Source organism: Poecilia formosa, unplaced genomic scaffold (assembly GCF_000485575.1).
Source record: "Poecilia formosa unplaced genomic scaffold, Poecilia_formosa-5.1.2 Scaffold26, whole genome shotgun sequence".
Lineage (NCBI taxonomy): Eukaryota > Metazoa > Chordata > Actinopteri > Cyprinodontiformes > Poeciliidae > Poecilia > Poecilia formosa.
In genome coordinates this window covers 885,599-905,532 of record NW_006799965.1, presented here as the reverse complement: position 1 = coordinate 905,532, position 19,934 = coordinate 885,599, and the positions used below count along the sequence as shown (strand labels likewise).

At 39.1% G+C, this 19,934-nt stretch overlaps 2 protein-coding genes across 2 annotated transcripts in view; both read left to right on the top strand.

Annotated features, from left to right (window-relative positions):
- The window catches only part of ndst1b (N-deacetylase/N-sulfotransferase (heparan glucosaminyl) 1b), a 70,748-nt gene extending 63,982 nt beyond the window's left edge, over positions 1-6,766 (top strand). The window contains exons 7-15 of the mRNA XM_007548306.2: positions 12-140; positions 856-1,038; positions 1,417-1,513; positions 1,743-1,866; positions 3,589-3,763; positions 3,861-4,031; positions 5,315-5,424; positions 6,411-6,513; positions 6,605-6,766. Coding sequence (XP_007548368.1) covers positions 12-140; positions 856-1,038; positions 1,417-1,513; positions 1,743-1,866; positions 3,589-3,763; positions 3,861-4,031; positions 5,315-5,424; positions 6,411-6,513; positions 6,605-6,724 — 1,212 coding nt within the window. The 3' untranslated portion in view covers positions 6,725-6,766. The remainder of the gene's footprint in view (positions 1-11; positions 141-855; positions 1,039-1,416; positions 1,514-1,742; positions 1,867-3,588; positions 3,764-3,860; positions 4,032-5,314; positions 5,425-6,410; positions 6,514-6,604) is intronic.
- A 5,665-nt stretch (positions 6,767-12,431) lies between these two features.
- On the top strand, positions 12,432-16,813 carry cd74a (CD74 molecule, major histocompatibility complex, class II invariant chain a). The gene is made up of 9 exons (XM_007548305.2): positions 12,432-12,638; positions 14,093-14,265; positions 14,991-15,085; positions 15,213-15,269; positions 15,346-15,429; positions 15,535-15,613; positions 15,714-15,914; positions 16,006-16,068; positions 16,163-16,813. Exons 1-9 carry the CDS (start codon positions 12,550-12,552, stop codon positions 16,177-16,179), a joined length of 858 nt encoding a protein of 285 aa, XP_007548367.1. The 5' UTR covers positions 12,432-12,549; the 3' UTR covers positions 16,180-16,813.
- Positions 16,814-19,934: the final 3,121 nt, after the last annotated feature.

The window sequence follows — 19,934 nt, the reverse complement described above, 5'->3', positions numbered from 1 at the left end:
TCTCATCGCAGGTGTTGCCCCGGCAGACTTGTGGTCTTTTCACGCACACCATCTTCTACAAAGACTACCCAGGCAGCCCGAACGAACTGGACAAGCTCATCAATGGGGGGGAACTCTTCCTCACCGTTCTGCTGAACCCTGTGAGTCAGCCGCTCTCCCACACAGAGCGTTTGCTTTGTCTTGCGCACTTTGAAGCCCATTTAGATGCCGGCGCAAATTGAAATTTAAACAGGGTGCGGGGAAAATGACTCAGATATGTTTTTCATTTCACTCCCAACAAAAACCGCTTTTAATAGAGCCGGGACACAATGGCGCAAATGCCTCCTGTTCTTCACGTACTTTTGTTTGAGACTGCAGAAAAAGGTCACAGCTGTGGCCGTCTCTGCATAGACTGCAGACTATTTTATTCACATTACTGCGACTTTGCCCAAACGAAAACGGCGCGGGTTGTTTCTGCAGTGGTTTTTATTATTGTTTGATCCTAATTACTCTGAGTCGGCTCGTCTCTAAGTAGGTTGCACAAAACTGCTTCTGCTTTTATCTTTTGGCGAAAGGACAGCGCTTTAAAGTTGTTCATTCATTATTGATTGATGGGCTTGTTTTTACGTGATTTAATGCAATTGAATCTGGGCCTAAGCTTACTATAATATAAATAAAAGCACAAATTCTCTTTTAAGAAAGCAAACCCCTGAAATCTTGGGCATTTTCAACGGAAGATCCCAACAGTTTAATAAGCTAATTGTTGATTTAAGTCAAGGCAGTGTCGTGGCAACGAGCAGCCAACAGTCTCCCAGATTTCCTCGTCCTTTCTTCTGTTTCAGTAAACTTCTCTCTGCTCGGCATTTCCGTTCGCAGATCAGTATTTTCATGACCCACCTGTCCAACTATGGGAACGACCGTCTCGGTCTGTACACCTTCAAAAGCTTGGTGATGTTTGTGAAGACGTGGACCAACCTGAAGATGCAGACTCTGCCGCCTATCCAGCTGGCTCAGAAGTACTTCAGCCTGTTTCCATCTGAGAGAGATCCCCTCTGGCAGGTGAGGTCAAGGTTTTACACCACCTGTATTTATTTTCTTTTTCTTTTTTTTTTTTTTTCTACCGCCTATTAGCCTGGAACCGTCTCCACACATTCCTTGAATATTCTGAACGAACGATGTACTGAAAGTCAGGTCTTTGTGGAAATCTTTGCAGTTAATTGATTATATAGGTTTTATGAAACAAAGAGAGACAGAACTAAAGTGTGGGAAAGCAAAGAATGTGGGTATAAGAAATATGTAGAAGCCCTGTACATTGTTTTTTTGTGGGTGCAGATGGACGTCATCGTCATCTGCATTTTCTTTTGATTTCTACACATTAAAGTGAAGTCTAATTAATCCCGCTTACGGCTCTGTATCTGTGTTTTTGTGTGACTAAAGGATCCTTGTGAGGATAAAAGACACAAGGACATCTGGTCCAAAGAGAAAACATGTGACCGCTTCCCAAAGCTGCTCGTCATCGGGCCTCAAAAGACAGGTGAGTCACGGCTCTACAGCGCCCTCTGCAGGCCAAGTCAGAAATGATATTACTAAGAGTTTGCCCCGTTCAGAGCAGACCTCTTCCTCTGAATTGTAGCTCTGTTTTTATCCTTTCATTGCTACACTTTGGATTATAACTGTTGCTGTTTGGTGGAGTATATTTATTAGGACATTTCCATAAAGTTTTTTTTTGTTTGTTTGTTTTTTTATCTCTTCCCTTCCTCCAGGAACAACAGCACTTTACCTATTTCTTGGCATGCATCCTGACTTGACCAGCAACTATCCCAGCAAGGAGACGTTTGAGGAGATCCAGTTCTTCAATGGACACAACTATCACAGAGGCATTGACTGGTGAGACACGTGTTCAGATGTTTAGTCTCCGACCCCCACCTGCTGCCTCCACTCACTTCCTGTAGCTAATGCCGAGTTGGTTAACATTATGCTCGCTTTACAGGTGTCTAGTTTGTCTGCTTCACTTGTTTAACAGAGAAGTCAGATTGATTTATTGGCCAAATATCATGAATGATTAAAGTGCTTCGTATTGGTCGATATCGATCATTATTTATTAATTTTTTATTTTTTTATTTAAGTATCTCAAATACTGCCAAACTGGTGGCACAACCGTTCCTCTTTTTTTTCACAGTTTTCACTCCACACCATTGTTGTTTTTTGTTTGTTTTTTTTTTCTTTTTAAGCACTTATAAGGCACGCTTGTGAAACCTTAAACTGCTGCTGCGCAAGTTACTCAACAGGTTGTTGCTAGGCAACCGAAGAGCGACTGAGTTAGTTGAACCTTTCTCAGCTGGCCATGAGAAGTTGAGGGGCTGAAATCTTTCCTCTCCCTACATCCCCCAGAATCCTTTGTGGTTCTGGATCGGAGTTCAATTAAATTATTGAAAATTCTATCAAATGTATCATCTATTAATACTGATCACGTGTCTGTATGTATGTATTGTTATTGATTTATTGTCCAATCTCCTACAGGCAGATTATCATGACTACAGCAATTGTCTCGAAATATTGTTTTGGTCTGTAGAAAGTCCCAGTCTTCTCTTGGTGTGCTCTGGTCTTCATTTCTACTACATCTTTGGGTTATGTGGTCTTGATTACAACAGCAGGCTACTGGGCAGTATAAACACCCAACACTTGAAATAAATGCATCAACGCTGCAAATCATCACTTAGTGTAGAAAATTCACTCTGGAGCTCAAGCAACTTGGGATTCTGTGCCTCTCCACTCTTCCTCCACACTCTGGGAACTTTAGTTGTATTTAAAGGATAAAGGGGATTTTGGACCACTGAGCAGCAGTTCAGTCCCTTTTCTCTTTAGCCAGATAAGACACTTCTGACGCTGTCTGCTCAGGAGTGTCTTAACACTAGGTCTGTGACGGTTGTAGCCCATGTAGTTGGACACAGCTCTCTGTGAACCCCGTCAACGTATTTCACAATGAGTTTTCCTGCGAAAAGTTTCAGTAACTGTCTGCTGGACAGCCGTCAAGCCAGCAGTCTTCCCAGCGACTGCCGAGGCTGTAACAGAAGTTATTTGTATTAAAAGTCCTCTATTCGTCGCTCTTATGTATTATTCTGCTTTTCTGAGAAACTGAATTTTGGGTTTTCATTAGCTGCTAGCTATAATTGTCAAAACTAACAGAAATAAACCCTTCATTTACATATTGCTGTTTGTGTAATGACTCTTAGCATGAGTTTTACTTTTTGACGTCAAATTACAGAAATGAACAAACTGCATAATGACCTTTTAATTTGTTGTGATGCACAAGAAAAAAAATGCTTAGAATGGCAGGTCTGCAAATCTATAACCTTTTTTTTTTTTTTAGACCAACATTTCTACAAAAGAAGTGGATTTATTCAAGTTTTATTTATGTTTAGCTTTAATTTCTTTCAAGTTGAATAAACATATAAACATAAGGCATTAAAAAAATACAACAGTGATTTGTTTTGTTGCTAATGGCTCTGCATAACATCACACAATGTCGTCTGTTTTTCCACCAAGAACCCGCTTGATCAGAAGTTGTGGCTGATTCAAATCCTTCGTTTTGTATTTGTTGTTTGCTAGGTACATGGAGTACTTCCCTCTGCCCTCCAACACCAGTTCAGACTACTACTTTGAGAAGAGTGCCAACTACTTTGACTCTGAGGTGGCTGCTCAGAGGGCTGCCGCTCTTCTGCCTAAAGCGAAGATCATCACCATCCTCATCAACCCAGCGGACAGAGCTTACTCCTGGTACCAGGTCTGTCTTGGTCCTCACACCTGCAGCCCATCACTTCATCTTTCAGAATTTTTATTTTTTTTTTTTCCTTACTGAAACCCGAATCGCTCTCCCACAGCACCAAAGAGCTCATGACGACCCAGTGGCGCTGAAGTACTCCTTCAACAAAGTCATCACTGCGGCCCGCGACGCTCCAATCAAACTACGGGTTCTCCAGAATCGGTGCCTGGTGCCGGGTTGGTACGCTGTCCACCTGGAGCGCTGGCTGAATCACTATCATTCCAGCCAGGTAGTTTGTTTTCCACGTACAAAGTGGCGATCAGTGTGTAATCAGCGAGCAAGCACAAGACGACGAGTTTCCTTAGTTACTGAAGTCTTTCTTGAGATTCCCTGCAGGGAGTTGGCGGTGAGGGGGATTATTCTCGCCTTTGCATTCCTTGAAGAGAGTATTCTAAATCCAGCTGACCTCCGTGGATGAGAGCTGACCTTTACGAACACTCGCAGAGGAAAATTTAACCTTTCGCGCTCCAGTGTGTCTAGATTCACAAGCTGTACGAGCAAGCGGTGATAAGCTGTGGGTTCAGCGTTACGAAGAAAGATTCTTAGTAATACCGTGTTCTCTTTAAGTTAAATGAACCAAGTTAAGTTCTCGGTTCATGCAGCCTGATTTCTGCTTTCAAAGCTAAGCCGTCCACAACATGTGCACAGGGTCGAAGTCTATACTGGCAGGATGTGTCCATCTTCAAACACACTGGTGGTTTTAGAAGCTTTTTGGGGGGTTTCTGTTTTTCACTCTCTCACAGAAGTGTGCAAAAAAAAAAAAAGGAAAAATACACACACACAAAAAAAAACAAACAAAAAAAACCACCCCAGTGGAGAGAGAGCAATTGAAGGCAGAGAAGTCATAGACAGTTTTGGAAAATCCATAATTTTTTTAATAGTATTTCTTGGCAAGAAATTAGCAATTAAAATTTTAAAACCAGGACAGTCAGCCATTGAACATCTGGAGGACAGACTCCTCAAATAAATTTGTGAATCAGTGATTTATATTTCAAGACCTATACCACAGAAATAATCAATAATGCAATGGTGGGAAGTATTGACTACTTGTTATTTTACTCCCCAATGGGTTTTATTGATTCATTTACCAGGGCTTGCACAAATTCCAGGGGATTTCTGTCAGCAGTTTCCACAGTTCAACAAAGATGGATGTGAAGACCTTAGGACTGCGGTTTAGCTACCTAATGAGCTGGTTCTGCAAGCAAGACTCTAAAACTATTTATAGACGAACTTACAGTTACTGTATTTCGTCCGAGAGTTAATATCTCGCCTACATTTACTACATGTTGCTCTCTCTCATTAATTGTTGACACCCCCATTTAAGGATTGCTTCTGACTTGAGTGCTTTAGGGGAATTGGTCTGAATTTAATTATAGAAAAGTAGTTTTAAAAAAAAAAAAAAAAGGAAAGAAAACAGAGGAAGATCATGTCGGCGTAACTTATTTTCTTATGTTGCACTGTTGTATGCACAGCTGCTCCTCCTCTAATGCCTGGCTTCCTGTCTTCTTCCAGTTGTTGGTTTTGGATGGACAGATGCTGAAGACGGAGCCCGCCTCGGTCATGGATAAAATCCAGAAGTTTCTCGGCCTCCCCAACGTCATCAACTACCACAAGATCTTGGCGTAAGTTTCCCCTCTTTCACTTCAGATCCTTTTCTTTTCAAATGCCAAGATTACAACCTAGTCTGCTTCCTCATAGTGTGTTTTTTAAACTGAAAAGAGCCTTAAATCTTCAAAGGTTTAAACTGATGATGTTGTTCTGCTCTCTCTCACAGCCCAATAAAACCACAGATGTCTTAAAATGTGACAAGAACGTCCTTATCTCCTTTAAAAAAAAAACTTCCTACAGCTTTATGCTTCCTCGGTTAACATCTCGCATACACTCGACATATCTAACTTCTTTACTTGGCAGCAGCGTCCACATTGAAGAATGTTTGTCAGCCTGATCGTTTGATCCGATCAGAATGGTTTTCTGTAAAAGCGTTTGAGTCTTGAGTGTGTAGCATTCATCTAAATCACTTAAACCTACAACCTATTTATAAGGGTAACTGTTTCTGATTTTATTAGGCACAAAATGACCTTCACAGCGAAAGCCTCATTAACTCTTTATTCTTTTTTTTAATTTTTTTTATCTTGCGCCCACTGATTCTGATTGGGCAAAAAGAGCAAATTGTGATGTTCGGCTTGTATTGAAGAGCAGTCGGACATGTGGAGTGGAAAACCTGCTTTATCTTCCTCAGTTCAAACCCTCAGTTTCATTTATGTCATTTCAAATGTTTTCATTGAGTAGAAAACAAAACAAAACAAAACAAAAAATCTGCATCTACGTTTAACTTTGTTCTGCAGTAGTTTCTGTAATTGTGCATTCGATTTTACTTTTATCTTTATTGAGTATTGCAATATAATGTGACACAACTGTATCAAAATGTATCAAATGGGTAACCCGATCAAACGTTTTACAACAAACAGGAATCAGCCTGAGATGCTCTTAATTTGAGTTTGATGCTCCTTTTTGATTTGATTTGTTTGAAACCTGAGACACGCATGTCGTACCTCAAACGTGAGGTCGGATTTTGACGTTCAGGATTTTCCGTGTCCATCATGTGTAGATTTGACCCCAAGAAAGGCTTCTGGTGTCAGCTGCTGGAGGGAGGAAAGACCAAGTGTCTGGGAAAGAGTAAAGGACGCAGGTACCCTGACATGGACCCCGAGGTAGGATCTTTCTCTCCCAGAAAGAGCTGTTGTAGCAACAGGTCAGCTTGCTGTGAGTCGCCTACATTTAGTTTCCTCCTGTTTCTTTCAGTCCCAGGAGTTCCTCAGGGAGTACTATCGAGACCACAACATTGAGCTGTCTAAGCTGCTCTACAGGATGGGTCAGCCGCTGCCCAGCTGGCTGAGAGAGGAGCTGGTCCACACCAGGTAGCAGCACCGCCGCAGGGGAAAACCACAGCTCCACGTTCCGAAACACGGCTCCACCCTGCAGGGCTCGCTGATCTGACAGAGACCCGAAAGGCTGGAGCTCGGGCCTTGAGATGTACCGAACATCACTCGAAGCTTAACTCTGATCTTCTTGGCGGAGAGCAGACTGGCTTCAGGGCTGCCCTGAAACTGTGTCCTGAGGATTTCAGTAAGGAAAGACTCGGTGGTGCACAGGGGAGTGTGGGGGAGGGAGAGGAGGAGATTCCTCCGGTGTTCGATAATCCCGGTCCCGTCGATCGAAGTGGTCATCGCATAAACTTTGTTGCCTGAGACTGAAAAAAAAAAAAAAAGAGAAAGAAACACAAATGAACTCTGAGCAGTTTTTCCTGTCGGTTCTATAAACGGGCAACAAATGTAAACACTATCACGTGTCCTCTGCGATAAGGCGTGATGTTTGGACAGCGGAGTAGGACAGTATTGTCTCAGCAAACGGCAGCATGTCGGACGTGTCCAGTCAAACTACTTTTGATAGGAGTTATATGAGCAGTAAGTGAGGACATGAGGAGTCCTGACTCGGGGCTGCATCTTGTAGCCTTCCTCAGTAGGCCTTGGTAGAATCTAGTTATTGCATTTACAAGTGCCAGGACAGAATCATCAACAAACTATCAACCCCTTGGATATCTGAGGGAATCTTCCTTCTTTTTTTTTTCTTTTTTTTTTCTCTTTTGTTTCAATCAGCTCTTGTTTTGTTTTCTTCTGTCTGACTTAACATTTCTGTAGTGCTGATGGAAATGCATATTTTGTTAGAATGTACCAAAACTAAACCTGTTAGAGGTTGTCGTTCTCGCCCAAGCGGGATGAGCAGCGCTGTTGTCGGCCCGGCCTGCAGCGTCGTGACGCCCCGAGCCGGTCGGGGCGCGAACAGGACGGACGGACGGACGGAAGGACGGACGGACGCGGAAAGCACAACGGCACTCGAACGAGCGTCGACCCTGATCATAAAGGTTAACTGGAAAGCACACAGAGTTTCATGGCTCCTACTACAATCTGTGAAGAAGATCATAAGCTAGCTACTGTATGCATGGTCCTACAGATTCAGATTGTGTACAGAAGAAAAAAAAAGTGCATTTCAAGATGTTATTAGCGTTTTTATTTGTTAAAATTGTATATTTTTTTTGTGTTTTATGTTTTAATTTCATTTACAAGAGAGTATAGACCTGGGAAGAATAGAGAAAAAAAAACAAAACAAAACAAAAAAACGACAGACCAACTGTACGCCAGGTGTTTTAATACGGATGTTTGGGTGTAGGTCAAGGTGTTACCATTGCAACTAGGTGTTCATCGGTAACAAAAAGCTGCTTTTACTGCAATAGTTTTGTACGTTGTTCGGATGTAATTACAACGCACATGACGGTTTGTCACTTCCTGACTTTGTAATGTACATAAAAACCCTTCGGTAGACCTAAATTATTGAATGTGTTTGGGTTTTGCTCTCCCATCAGCCTGTTTGTCGTAGCGTTTAAAAACGTCAGTGCTGCGCTGAGGGGGAGTTTGGATCCTTTCATCATGCAGAAGTGTTTCCTCTCACGTCCTCTCACTGCCAACTGTTGTACAAAAGTGCAGAGTTTCTCCGTATATAAAGTATTAAACGCATAACAGCAACGATGGTACTAATCTCCTGGACTGTATGATACAGATTTGTAATTGTTGTCAATAATTTTTACAGTGTAACTAATATTGTCGGTGCTTTTTAATTTGCAAATAAAACACCACTGTATTTTTCATTAGTTGGATCTTTGCTGCCTCACTTTCTTATGCGAGTTTCTGCACTTGGGCTTGGAAATACAAAGCCGCCCACATTCACTGTCATGGCCAGTGAAGATCTGTAAAAAACAAAACAAAAAAAAAACTCGGAATAACTTGCAAAAAGTCAGAAATATCCAGCATTTAGTATTTTATTTAGTCTGAGAAAATCTTGCAAGCATTTTGATATCTCTTGAACAGGATGTTGAATTGCCACCACAAGCTGTATTTTAATGGTATTTTTCATCAAAAGCCTCCAATCAGCAGTGTATAATTGTGAAGTGGATGATAAATATATAAAAAAGTGTGGCATGCATTTGTATGTAGCTCCCCTGAGTAAAGAACCACTTTAGCTGCAATTACATTGTGTGCACAATGATTAACCAAGTCTTATTTTTGATTTTAATAATCACCAGCTACAGTGTCCTCAGTTAAAGCTTAAAATTTTTTTTTATTTTACATATTTGCTGAGGCTGTCGCTAGGTTACAGCAGTATTAAAAGAGTAAGATAATCAGTGAAAAACGGAGTTCCTCTACTGTGGTCCTACTTGCTGTCTGCAGAAATGCACAACTTGGTCAGAAACAACCAATCAGAGCCAGGAGGGGCGTTTTAGCGCCGTCAATCGCCCAGGTTTGTTTAATACTGGCCTTCAGCTCGTCCTCACTATTGGGTCCAGAGTCATTTTTCTTCAGTCAATTCTCTTGTGGACTTCTTGATGTTTTATTTTATTTATTTTTTTCATGGATTCTGTGCCTCACCGCTCTCCATCCTGACATTGCAACCTTGATTTCCAAATGAAATACAAACTTGACCTTCAGCTGAAATCAAAATTTTGAACGACTGGGCCACAGTTTTTTATCTACAATTTTTTTTTTTTTTTTGTTTTCATAGTACCAGTAAGATGTTTCTGAGAGCGATTTAACACAAGCAGTGTAGCAGTTTTAGTCCATCTCTGACATGTATCTGTGTGTGGTGGCTATTTATATACTGGCTCCAGATCTGGAAATTTCTTTTAAATCAGTCAATGGGCTTTGCTGACATTTAAACCCGCTACTTTTGCATTTTTCCTTCCACTTAATTTTGCATTAAAATGATTGAAGCGGCTCTTTGAAGAGTTAGCTTTTTGAGAAGTTAACCTTAATGGTTCACCCTCCACAAGTGGTGTGAGTCATGAAGAGGGTAATGAGCACACAAAGTTCAAATTCAAAGTGTGATTTTAAAGGAGGGTTGTTCGCCAGAGCTCAGCAATTGTCCAAAGTAGAACTTATTTTTAATGTGGAGATCATTATAGTTCATAAATCAAATGCAATTAAACAGTTCTTACGTCTATGTGCCAGAGTAAACCTTAACCTCCTGTTAAGTTGAGATATTCCACGAATCACTATGAGTACTAGACATTAAAAAAAAACAAACACACAAATGCTCGAATTCAAATTTAGCACTAAATCTCAATTCATGCCACGATTCCCTTGCTCACAGCAGAAATAACAGAAAACGACACAACAAACTAAAGCTGGCAACACATCAGAGAGGACGAGAGTAAAGGACTGTGAACATGAAAAGTATTTTAAATCATTTTTTCAAATTAATTTTTAACCTCTGATGCTGCCTAAAGAGTGAATCCCTTCACAGAGATTTATAAACTATTTATTTCCAGTTGGATGAGAATCAATCTTGTGAAAGCCTTGACTCCATTTTACACTGGTGTTTATTATAAAACTAGAATTTTATTTTGGTAAACAGATTCAATAACAGCTGTGACAGATATATTATCTTAGATGTCTCGACATATGAAGTTAAAGCAGGCAGGGCAGGTACGACTGCACACAGGGGGAGATATTTCTTGTATCTTGACAGCTGGTTTAAAGAAAATGTAGTTTATCTTTTGTTTTCAGATGACTTCGGGAAGTAGAAACAACTCATTTCCTCAAAATCACACAAGAGACGTCAACACCAGACAACGCAAATTAGCATCTTATATTTCGAAGTTTTTGTATGGACTCACCACCGTAAACGGACTGCAGGAAGTTCACACTCTGTAAGTCTGATTCCTTTTTCAGGGAAAATCCCGAAAGCAGGCAAAAGCAGAACAGTGACATGAAAACATTTAGTCAGCCAGGAAGTCAATGTACATACGATCACTTTTTTGAAAGAGAGCCATCACAAATGGCTTCACGCAAAACCAATAAAACTGCAATACTGTGCAAAACGTTTAAACCATCGCTGATTACTTTTTTTTTTTCTTTGCTTCCAACGAGTAAGGCTTTTATGTAATCTTTTAGAGCGGCCTGCATCACTGGTTCTGATTTTCTGAAAACCTTCCATAATTTTCTGTAGATCTTTCCTGCTTTTTCCACTCAATTTTTTTCTAAACAGTCCCCAGTGATGCATTTCTATTATGCAGATCTTTTTTTCCTTGAAAGTACAAAAGAAGGCAAGTGAAGAACAAACAAAAAAGTAAAAGTAGATAAACAAAAATACATTTCCGTAAAAATACATTTACAGAACGCAAGTAGTTCCTGAAAGTCACAGCTTTATGAAGTTAGAATATAAAAATGAGGCTAAGACGTGACACAGGACCTGAAAGAAACCTCATCCACGCACCGAGATTCTCAAAAAGTGAAACAACTTCCTGTGGTGGTTAATTGGATGCCATTTCGTGGTAACCAGAGATTATACTAACAATATTCGTATCAAAAGGATATGAATGTTGATATCCATATGTAGTAGTTGCTGAACTACTATTTTAAACTAAAGTAGAGGGTTTGTTGGAACTTATTTACAAATAATCTCAAAATTATTCATTTCAGTGGAAGAATTAGGCTGAAGTAATTTATTAATTTTCCCCAAAATGTTTCTTCTGACTGGAAGAATAACAGAGTTTTGGAGAGACCAACTCTGAATCTTGAAGCCATGTTGTCAAAAAAACCCAGTGCTAATTGTTCTAGTATTTCAGTAACAAAGTAAATAATGCTGGCAATATAAATTAAATACAGCGTGTAGTTTCACATTTTATGTCTTTAAACACTTAGAGTACAGTGCATTGCATATGAGCAATTTAGTGAGACACAAACAGTCAGAGGTGCACTAAGCAGTTTGTTTCTGCACCTTCGACTAAGTTTTAGAGGCATTCATATTGAATTGAATTTACATATTGGGATTGGTGAGAACCATCCAACTTTCCCACATAGAAATCAGATGATATTCATGTTCACTGGACCCTGACGACCCTGCAGAATTCTAATAGGAAGCGGAAGTTTATTATTATTATTATTTGTTTATGTCAGAAACTGTTGGAAAAAGTTTCCAAGTTTATAAGAAAAACTTTACAGCTTCGGATAGTCTAAGAAACTGTATGAAAACCTCTTCAAAGGATTAATAGGAAGTCTGGCTGCATGGTAGAAAAGTATAAAGGCATCAGGCATGACTGTGGACTTGTACACATAATGTTGGTTTCCAAAAATTGCACTATGCCTTCGTTTCTAATACAGAGCGCTAGTTTTGATAGCAAAGTGCCATAGTTGTTATGATATTGTCATATTGCAGGCATAGTTTCATTTTTATTTGCTCTTTGCTTCCTTTTCTTTTGAACATTCATAAATTTATGGATACAAATAAAAGGAGTAAGTACATCATACAAAACGTCACACATCTCATAATTTTTCCACTATTCAAATGACATTCACAATACTAAGCTATTCTATAAAACTAAAAACTCTAAAACCACTGCATGTAATAAGAAGTAATAGAAAGCTCTAGATCTGAACACAAAACCACCGTCTACTCTCTGTTTTCTGCCTCTAACAACTGGTGATGATATGATGAACGACCAATCAGAGCTCACCCCACTGATCCATCCCACAAGTTTTTTTTATTTTATTTATTATTTTTTTTTCAACAGTGGCACTTTCTTACCTTCACTGGAACCCATTTAGTCCTCCTTCCTCATTCTGGGGGCAATTTATACTTTAGAGTGCCTGGATAAATCTTCAGATTGATCCTTTGACGGAGCTGAGACAGAGAGGATGGCCGACAATCAAGAAGATGCTCCCCTGGCCAGAGGAAGTGTTTCTGGCAGCCACGAAGTCCTGGTTAACAATGCAGGGCCCCGAGGGTGAGAGGAACTAATCATGCATTCGTTTTTATTTACAACACAAAATCTTTTTTTGGGGAAAAAAAAAAAAATCTTATTAATATCGTATTTAGTTGAAAGGGGTATTTGTTCATTTATCTAAACTGGGAGAATTTATTCTATAATATAACAATGAAGATCCCAGTCTGCACATTTCCCTTTAATTTAGAGGGTTGCATGCAGCAGATGCAACATATTTCCCTTAATTTAACGGAGTAATCAACTGATTTATATTGTATGACTACTAAATAAAAAGTGTATCTTTCTGATTTCTATTTCAGATCTTAAAAAAACAAAGAAGCCCCTATAGCTCTGTTTACCTTAATATTCTGGAAAAATCTGTATGTTTTAAAAATCTTTATTTTAGTAGTACCAAGAATGATCTTTACTGAAGGTTTCTTCGATGTGCGAAGAGATCCGAGTTCTACCAAGTAACTAGTGACGCTATCACTTGGATTGGCAAGACTCTCTTTTTTCACTGTTAATATTTATATTTTAAAGGGATTATTTGAACATGTAAAATAAAATTATTGTCAAATTTAATAAATGTTAAGAATATTTGTTTAAAAAAAAACAAAAACAAAAAAAACTCCTATCCGTCTGAAGTAGACCTTCAGAAATGCTTACATAAACTTCCGCTTTGTGCCGGAGAAGGAAATCTGCCTAGCAACTACTGATGGTCACTTGCTATTGGCGGAGCGTGAAAACAGACATACGAAACAGATCCCCTACATTTTCTTTTTTCTTTTGTTCATTTTTGTTTTTATTGTATATAAACCACAATATTGGTAATAGTAACGGTTTTCCTGTTTATTGTTTATCTAGTTATTATTTAGATCGAGAAGGTGCTCTTCAATAAACATCACTTTTTTTAATGTAGAGCAGTAGAATGGAATAATGTACAAACTAATGTACAAATTAAACCACTAAATATACCCATAATCTAAACAAATATAAGAATAACAGAGGTAAGTCACAGAACTAATTAAAAGTGTCTTTTTGGGTTATCTGTTTATTTCATTTTTAAACAGTTTTTAAAACTTCTTAGCTTTACTTAATGTTGCTTTGCTTGTATTTTATTTATTTACTTACATTTAATATACATTTCTCTCCTAAAGTTAACAAAGAAAAAGCTACAGTCACATGAAAAAAAAAAAAAGAATAAGAAAAAAAGTTTGGCTGACTCATGCAATGGGTTTTTTCTATGTATTCTGGACGGTCCAAAGTTCTAATATATCTCTTGTGAAAGTGTCTTTTCATCTCCCCAAAACTCAGACCACTCTTTCGGAAATTCCTTTGAGTCACTTTGTTAATATGTGGGTGGTTAAAATACACCTTGTTTTTTTAAATGTATTTATTTCCTTAATTCTTCTGTCATGGTGTGATCCTTTTTAAATGATCAATATTTTATCTTTTTTTTTGTTGTTTTTTTGCAGTGGCTCCAACAGCCGTGCCTTGAAGATCGCTGGCCTGACCACGCTGGCATGCCTGCTGCTGGCCAGCCAGGTCTTCACCGCTTACATGGTGTTTGACCAGAAGCAGCAGATCCACACCCTGAAGAAGAGCAGTGAGAGGATGAGCAAACAGGTGACCCGAGTATCTCAAGGAGGTAGGAAATGACTGTGAATTTTCTTATAATCAGACAGAGTTAGGAGTCAACAGCTGGAAAGGGAAGTGAGAACTTTATCTAGAAAGGCGTTTTATTATTATTATTATTTTTTTACTATGTCACAAATAAAATTGGTGTGATGATTCGTGAAGGGGAAAAACCAACTGCGCTGTAAGCCGAGTCATTTCATATTTGATGCTATGCTGACACTTTTTTCAGCTGTTCCTGGTAAAAGTCGTTCATTTGTAGTTAATAGGAAGACTCATAAAGAAAGGCTGCAAAGCCTTTCTTTATGAGTTTTATTTTTTATTCATATTTATGTTCTGATTTCCATGTGAAGTCTGCAGTACCTAAGATTGTGTTCTGGGTTTGATTTTTTTTGTGACCCCCTGGAGTTTTAAATGCCTTTTTAAAGAAGGTTTGATAGGCTGACGACTCCACTGTTCTATGTTTCCCTTATTTATGTATAATGACTCTCAATGTGGTTCATTTTAGCCCCAAATCCTTAAAATGTCTTTGTAACTCTTCTGACAGACAGACAGACGAGAACAACCTTGTTTCTTATTTATACTTAATTTTTTTCAGAACAGATCGCAAGTTTTTACAATTTGAGCCCTTCTAGCCTACTTCATGTGTTCAAACCGGTTCCATTAAACTGATTTTATCTAAAACGTATTTGTGATCTTTGCTCTAACTGGAATGGTTTTGTCTTGGCTGTTCCTCAGGCGTTGCCCCAGCCAGGATGGCCATGCCCATGAACAGCCTGCCTCTGCTGGCGGATTTCACTGAAGACGACACATCCTCCAAGACACCCTTGACTGTGAGTTCACGCCAACATTTCAGAAAAAAACAAAAAAAAAACAAAACAAAAAAAAACATGTTAAATGTGACAGAAAATACAGCTATTAGATACTTGAGTTTTAAACGCGGACTGTTATTCCCCACAGAAGGTGGAGGACATTGCCATCGTCAGTGTGGAGAAACAAGTCATGGATATGATGAAGGTACGTTGCACTCAGAATCTTGTGGTTCCTCTCACTGTTTTAGGTGCATTTTTAAGTGCATATCTGTTTCGAGCAGGACGTCAGCCTGCCACAGTTCAACGAGACCTTCCTGGCCAACCTGAGGAGCCTGCAGCAGCAGATCAATGAGAGCGAGTGGAAGGTGAGGCTTCCTGCTTGCCTAAGGGGAAGCCACCCCCAAAAATTGTGGTTAATTAAATTAAAACAAACTTTTCATCATGCATTTTGGATGTGTTGTCCTCTGCAGAACTTCGAATCCTGGATGCGTTACTGGCTGATCTTCCAGATGGCCCAGCAGAAGCCTGCAGGCCCCACCCCTCAGCCAGGTTACTGCAGCTTTCTTCCATTCAGTATCTACCCAAACATCCATGCAACCCACAGTTTTTAATACTCTCTTTTTTTTTTTTTTTTGCAATGTTTGGACAGCCTCTCTGATCAAGACCAAATGCCAGATGGAGGCCACACCTGGAGTGGGAAAGATCGGCGCATACAAGCCCCAGTGTGACGAGCAGGGCCACTACAAGCCCATGCAGTGCTGGCACGCTACCGGCTTCTGCTGGTGTGTGGATCAGTCCGGCAACCCCATCCAGGGCACCACAATGCGCGGCCGCCCTGACTGCAACCGAGGTAGCAAACTCAGATCAAAGGTCATATTCGTATGTGGTAATTTCGAAAGATGACATATTGATTACCTCCTCTTTTCATAAACTAAACATAGGTGCCGGATTTCGTCGCATGATGGTCGCACCAAGGATGATGCAGAAGACCTTCCTTGAAGAGGGTGCGGTGCTTTGATGATGTTGTTTTATCTAGTCACCCTAATGTTTTGCGAGAATGTTTGGTTGTAATAAACTGTGTATTTTTTTGTCTTTCAGAGGGAAAAGTGAATTAAGAGAAAGCTGGAAGCAAAGCATTTCTTCTTACTAGGCCTATCTTTGCAGACTGATGAAACTGGTTATTTAAAATTGGACGCTATTTTCAGAATCGTAGAAGTTTAACTTCAAAACGAGCTTCCTTTCCACTTAACCACTTCATGCTATACATTTTACTATCTGCTTGGAATAAAATCAGTAGAGGCCTGTTACATTAATGCTTTTAATATCTTTTTCTTGGGTGCCTTGATTTACACTGCATAAGATTGATTAAATCCTGTGAAATGTTAATATGTATTTGTTTGAGATTAATGGTTAAATGGTTGGTTCACCCAAATTAAAAACATAAAAATAAATGAACATATTTGATTTATAGTTCCAGTTTCACCTGCCTAGCTCTGAGTCAAACTGTGGTTTTTCAACTGCAAAAATGTTTAGTTCTCATAATTTTGGTGAACCCGCCCTTTAAAGAATGGAAACATGCGAGGAAGTGGTTTTTTTTTCTTTTAAATGTAAAAGAAGTGGCAATAAAGATTTTCCTCTACAACAATCACATTATTTGTCCCAATGTCTTTAGATCACACAGCTGTTAAAGGTATTAATGAAATAAGGCCTGAATAAACATATTAGTGATTAGATGCAATTGCATTGCTACCTCCTGGATTCTGTGTTGTCTGTTTGTAGTTTCTATGTCGCTTTCAGGTCACTTAAAACTTAACATTGCTCAACTGACATTATGCAACAAACATCTATCCATTAAATCTGCATTTCAACCTGGAAAGACTCACACACACACACACACACACACTCACAGAAAGAGAGAGAGAGAGGTATTAGAAAGTTTAATTGACAAATGAAAGTCTTTGGCGCTCGGACCCAGGAGGAAGACGTTGCACTGGTAACTAACCGCTGTCAGAGAGAATGAGCCGCTGTGTTTGAAGATTAGAGACGTCTTTCCCCACCTTGGGCCTGGACGCTGGTGGTGGAGAGGATGCTGAAGACTGAATGGATGATGAAGAAGCCACGAGCTGAATGCGGAGGAGGGTTGGAGGAAGGCTGAAGCTCAGCCAAAGAGCGGAAGCAGGTGAACAGCTGGACCTTATCAAGGGAGCGACGCTTGATGATTGGAGGAGAACATCACAGATAGGTTGGGATCGAGGCGCATGACGAGATGCTTGGCTGAGCAGGTGCGATGAATAGAGTCTTCCAGTTTGAATTTACGCTTCACCGACTACCATTTCTCTGAATATGCAAATGAAACCGTTTCCTGCGTCACTTGGCCGGAGCTTCCTCTGCTGTCGGCTAAAAGAAGACTGTTGAGCTGCTGAATGAATGCTCACATTTCATCTCCAAACAAGTTCTTTGTCCTCAATTGTAGTGATTTTTACTGACGTCTTGAGCAGTGCTTCAAAATACTTTTTGAGTTTACAATGTTTCAGTTGTCTATAGTGTGGAGAGAAGCTCCAGGGTCAACAGACGCAAGAGAAACAGAAAATAAAACAGACCAGCTTTGTTTCCCCAATGAGTTGACATGTTTTGCAATGACTAAAGGCTGAATGAACTCTGATATTTTAGTCAACTTTAGTTTAAAAACAAATAAGCTCAGTCCTTATCTGTGCTAGAAAATATAGAGATTAAACTGCATTTGTTTTAGTCTTCTTGATACTTATTGCACACATGGGACCATTTTCAGGATTGTCCAAAGTAATGTAAGCGTATGAAGAGGAGAATTTCTTACTGTTAGCACCGACCTTTGATTTGACTTAAGGTAGGAGTTTGTAACTCATTAAAACTCCCACTCTTTCCTAAACCTACACTTTAAAAATGAATTTTGTGAGGCATTAAATTCTAGCCGCTACAAGTAATAAATTGCACACATGCATACTAGACTGTAAATGTAAAGTTCAATAGCAAATACATTCTAACAACAATAATTACTTTTTGTAACAAATCCTATTTAAATATTTTAATTATAAATCAATGTTTACAAGATTTTACTCAAATTTGTCTTAATAAAATGTCTGGAAATTGTTAAATCAGTTTGTTTTGTCAGTGTCTCCAAGAGCTAATTTATCTTGTGTTTTGATTCATTTTTATTTTATGTTTTTCTTCCGACACACAAGATGAAAGTATAATATTCTCTCTGATTCAACGTTTAGGTGAAAGCAAATCTTAAGCTTTCAGCAAATTAACAAGATCTCAACACCAAACTGCTATTATCAAAAGATGTTGAATACATCTTGTGTTTTGATTCATTTGTTTTGATCCATCTGCTGAAAGATTTTCCATCTTTCAGCAGATGGAAAATCTGCTGAAAGTCAGCCACACCTAGAAACTGCTGTCCATATCCTTACAGTGTTTCATTTATTCGATATGTACTAACTCAGAAAATATTTAGCTCTCTCTTAGAGTATCTCATATATTTAACACAAAACAAGCATTGATATTTCAAAATGTCAAAGTTTTCTGCCCCACTGCACACAAAGCATCAAGAAAAAAAAAAAAAGATTAGGCAAGAAGAAATTATAACTGAAACAAATAACATTGATAGGATTTAGAGATGTAAACACTACAACAGTTTGGATGTTTCCCATGCTGAGAGCTGCACCTATTAGTGAAAAAAACCCATCAGGTTTGTGGACAGAGCATATGCTTAGTCTGTGGAAGGTTTGCCAAAAGACTTTGGGTTATATCATGTAGTTAAGATCAAATGTATTCAGGACTGGCATATTTTATATACCGTAATTTCCGCACTATAAGGCGCACATAAAAACCTTGAATTTCCTCAAAAGCCGAAAGTGCGCCTTATAATCCGGTGCGCCTTATATATGGACCAATATTGAGCCACAACAGGTCTAGCAACTATGGTAAGCAGCCGCCGACTTCATTTTTGCGGTGCATGCTGGGACAATCGTCAGAACGCTGGTTTGTTAATAAAGTTTGACTGACCTATCTACCTACCACCGTCTAGAATCACGTCGTCTGCAGGTTATTTAGCACCACGTTCTCCGCAAACATGCTGTGCGCGAACAGAGAAGGGTGACCATCGTCCGGCCACGCCTCTCCTCACCGACCGGAGTCGGACTGTTTCATCCTTTACTGCAGCTCCATCTAGTGGATGCATAACGTAACTCCAGCCTCTACTGTAGCGTCTATTCTATGCGTCTTATAATGCGGTGCGCCTATGAAAAAAAGTTTTAAAATAGGCCATTTATTGAAGGTGCGCCTTATAATCCGGTGTGCCTTATAGTGCGGAAAATGTTGTATTTATAAAACATTTTGATTCATCCAAGAAGTTTAATTCTCATATGAAATAAGACACACCAGTACACCTCTCTACAGATAATGAAATAAAGTGAAAGGGGTATCAGAACAAATGATCTGTTTCACTGATAAAAATGGCATAGCTAAAATAATTTATACCTTCTCAATAATAAATAGAACAATCATTTTTAGCATTAGATCAAACATACCATTTTAAAAATAGATAAACCAAATTTTTTGCAGGTTTTCTCTGGTATTGTGATGATTCATCTTTGATGCTGAGCTGATTTGAGGTTGGAGGGCCTCCAACTGTTTGGCTACCTTCACAGTTTGGATATTAGATTCAAGTAAATATTAACATTGCTTCTATTCAGAAGAAACCTGTTTGTAAAATTAAAAGATTACTTTCAATCTATGTCTGCCAGGGTATGGATAATTTTATGCATAACTGTGTACTAAATCTGACTTCTGCTATAAATAAATATAAATAATGAAATTATTTTTCTTTTCA

What these genes read in the sequence shown, in the direction of transcription:
- cd74a (XM_007548305.2), top strand. Translation starts at nt 12,550, where the DNA reads ATGGCCGACAATCAAGAAGATGCTCCCCTGGCCAGAGGAAGTGTTTCT. An exon ending in TCAATGAGAGCGAGTGGAAG is followed by an intron (nt 15,430 to 15,534) that starts GTGAGGCTTCCT and finishes TGTCCTCTGCAG; the next exon opens with AACTTCGAATCCTGGATGCG. An exon ending in AGGCCCCACCCCTCAGCCAG is followed by an intron (nt 15,614 to 15,713) that starts GTTACTGCAGCT and finishes ATGTTTGGACAG; the next exon opens with CCTCTCTGATCAAGACCAAA.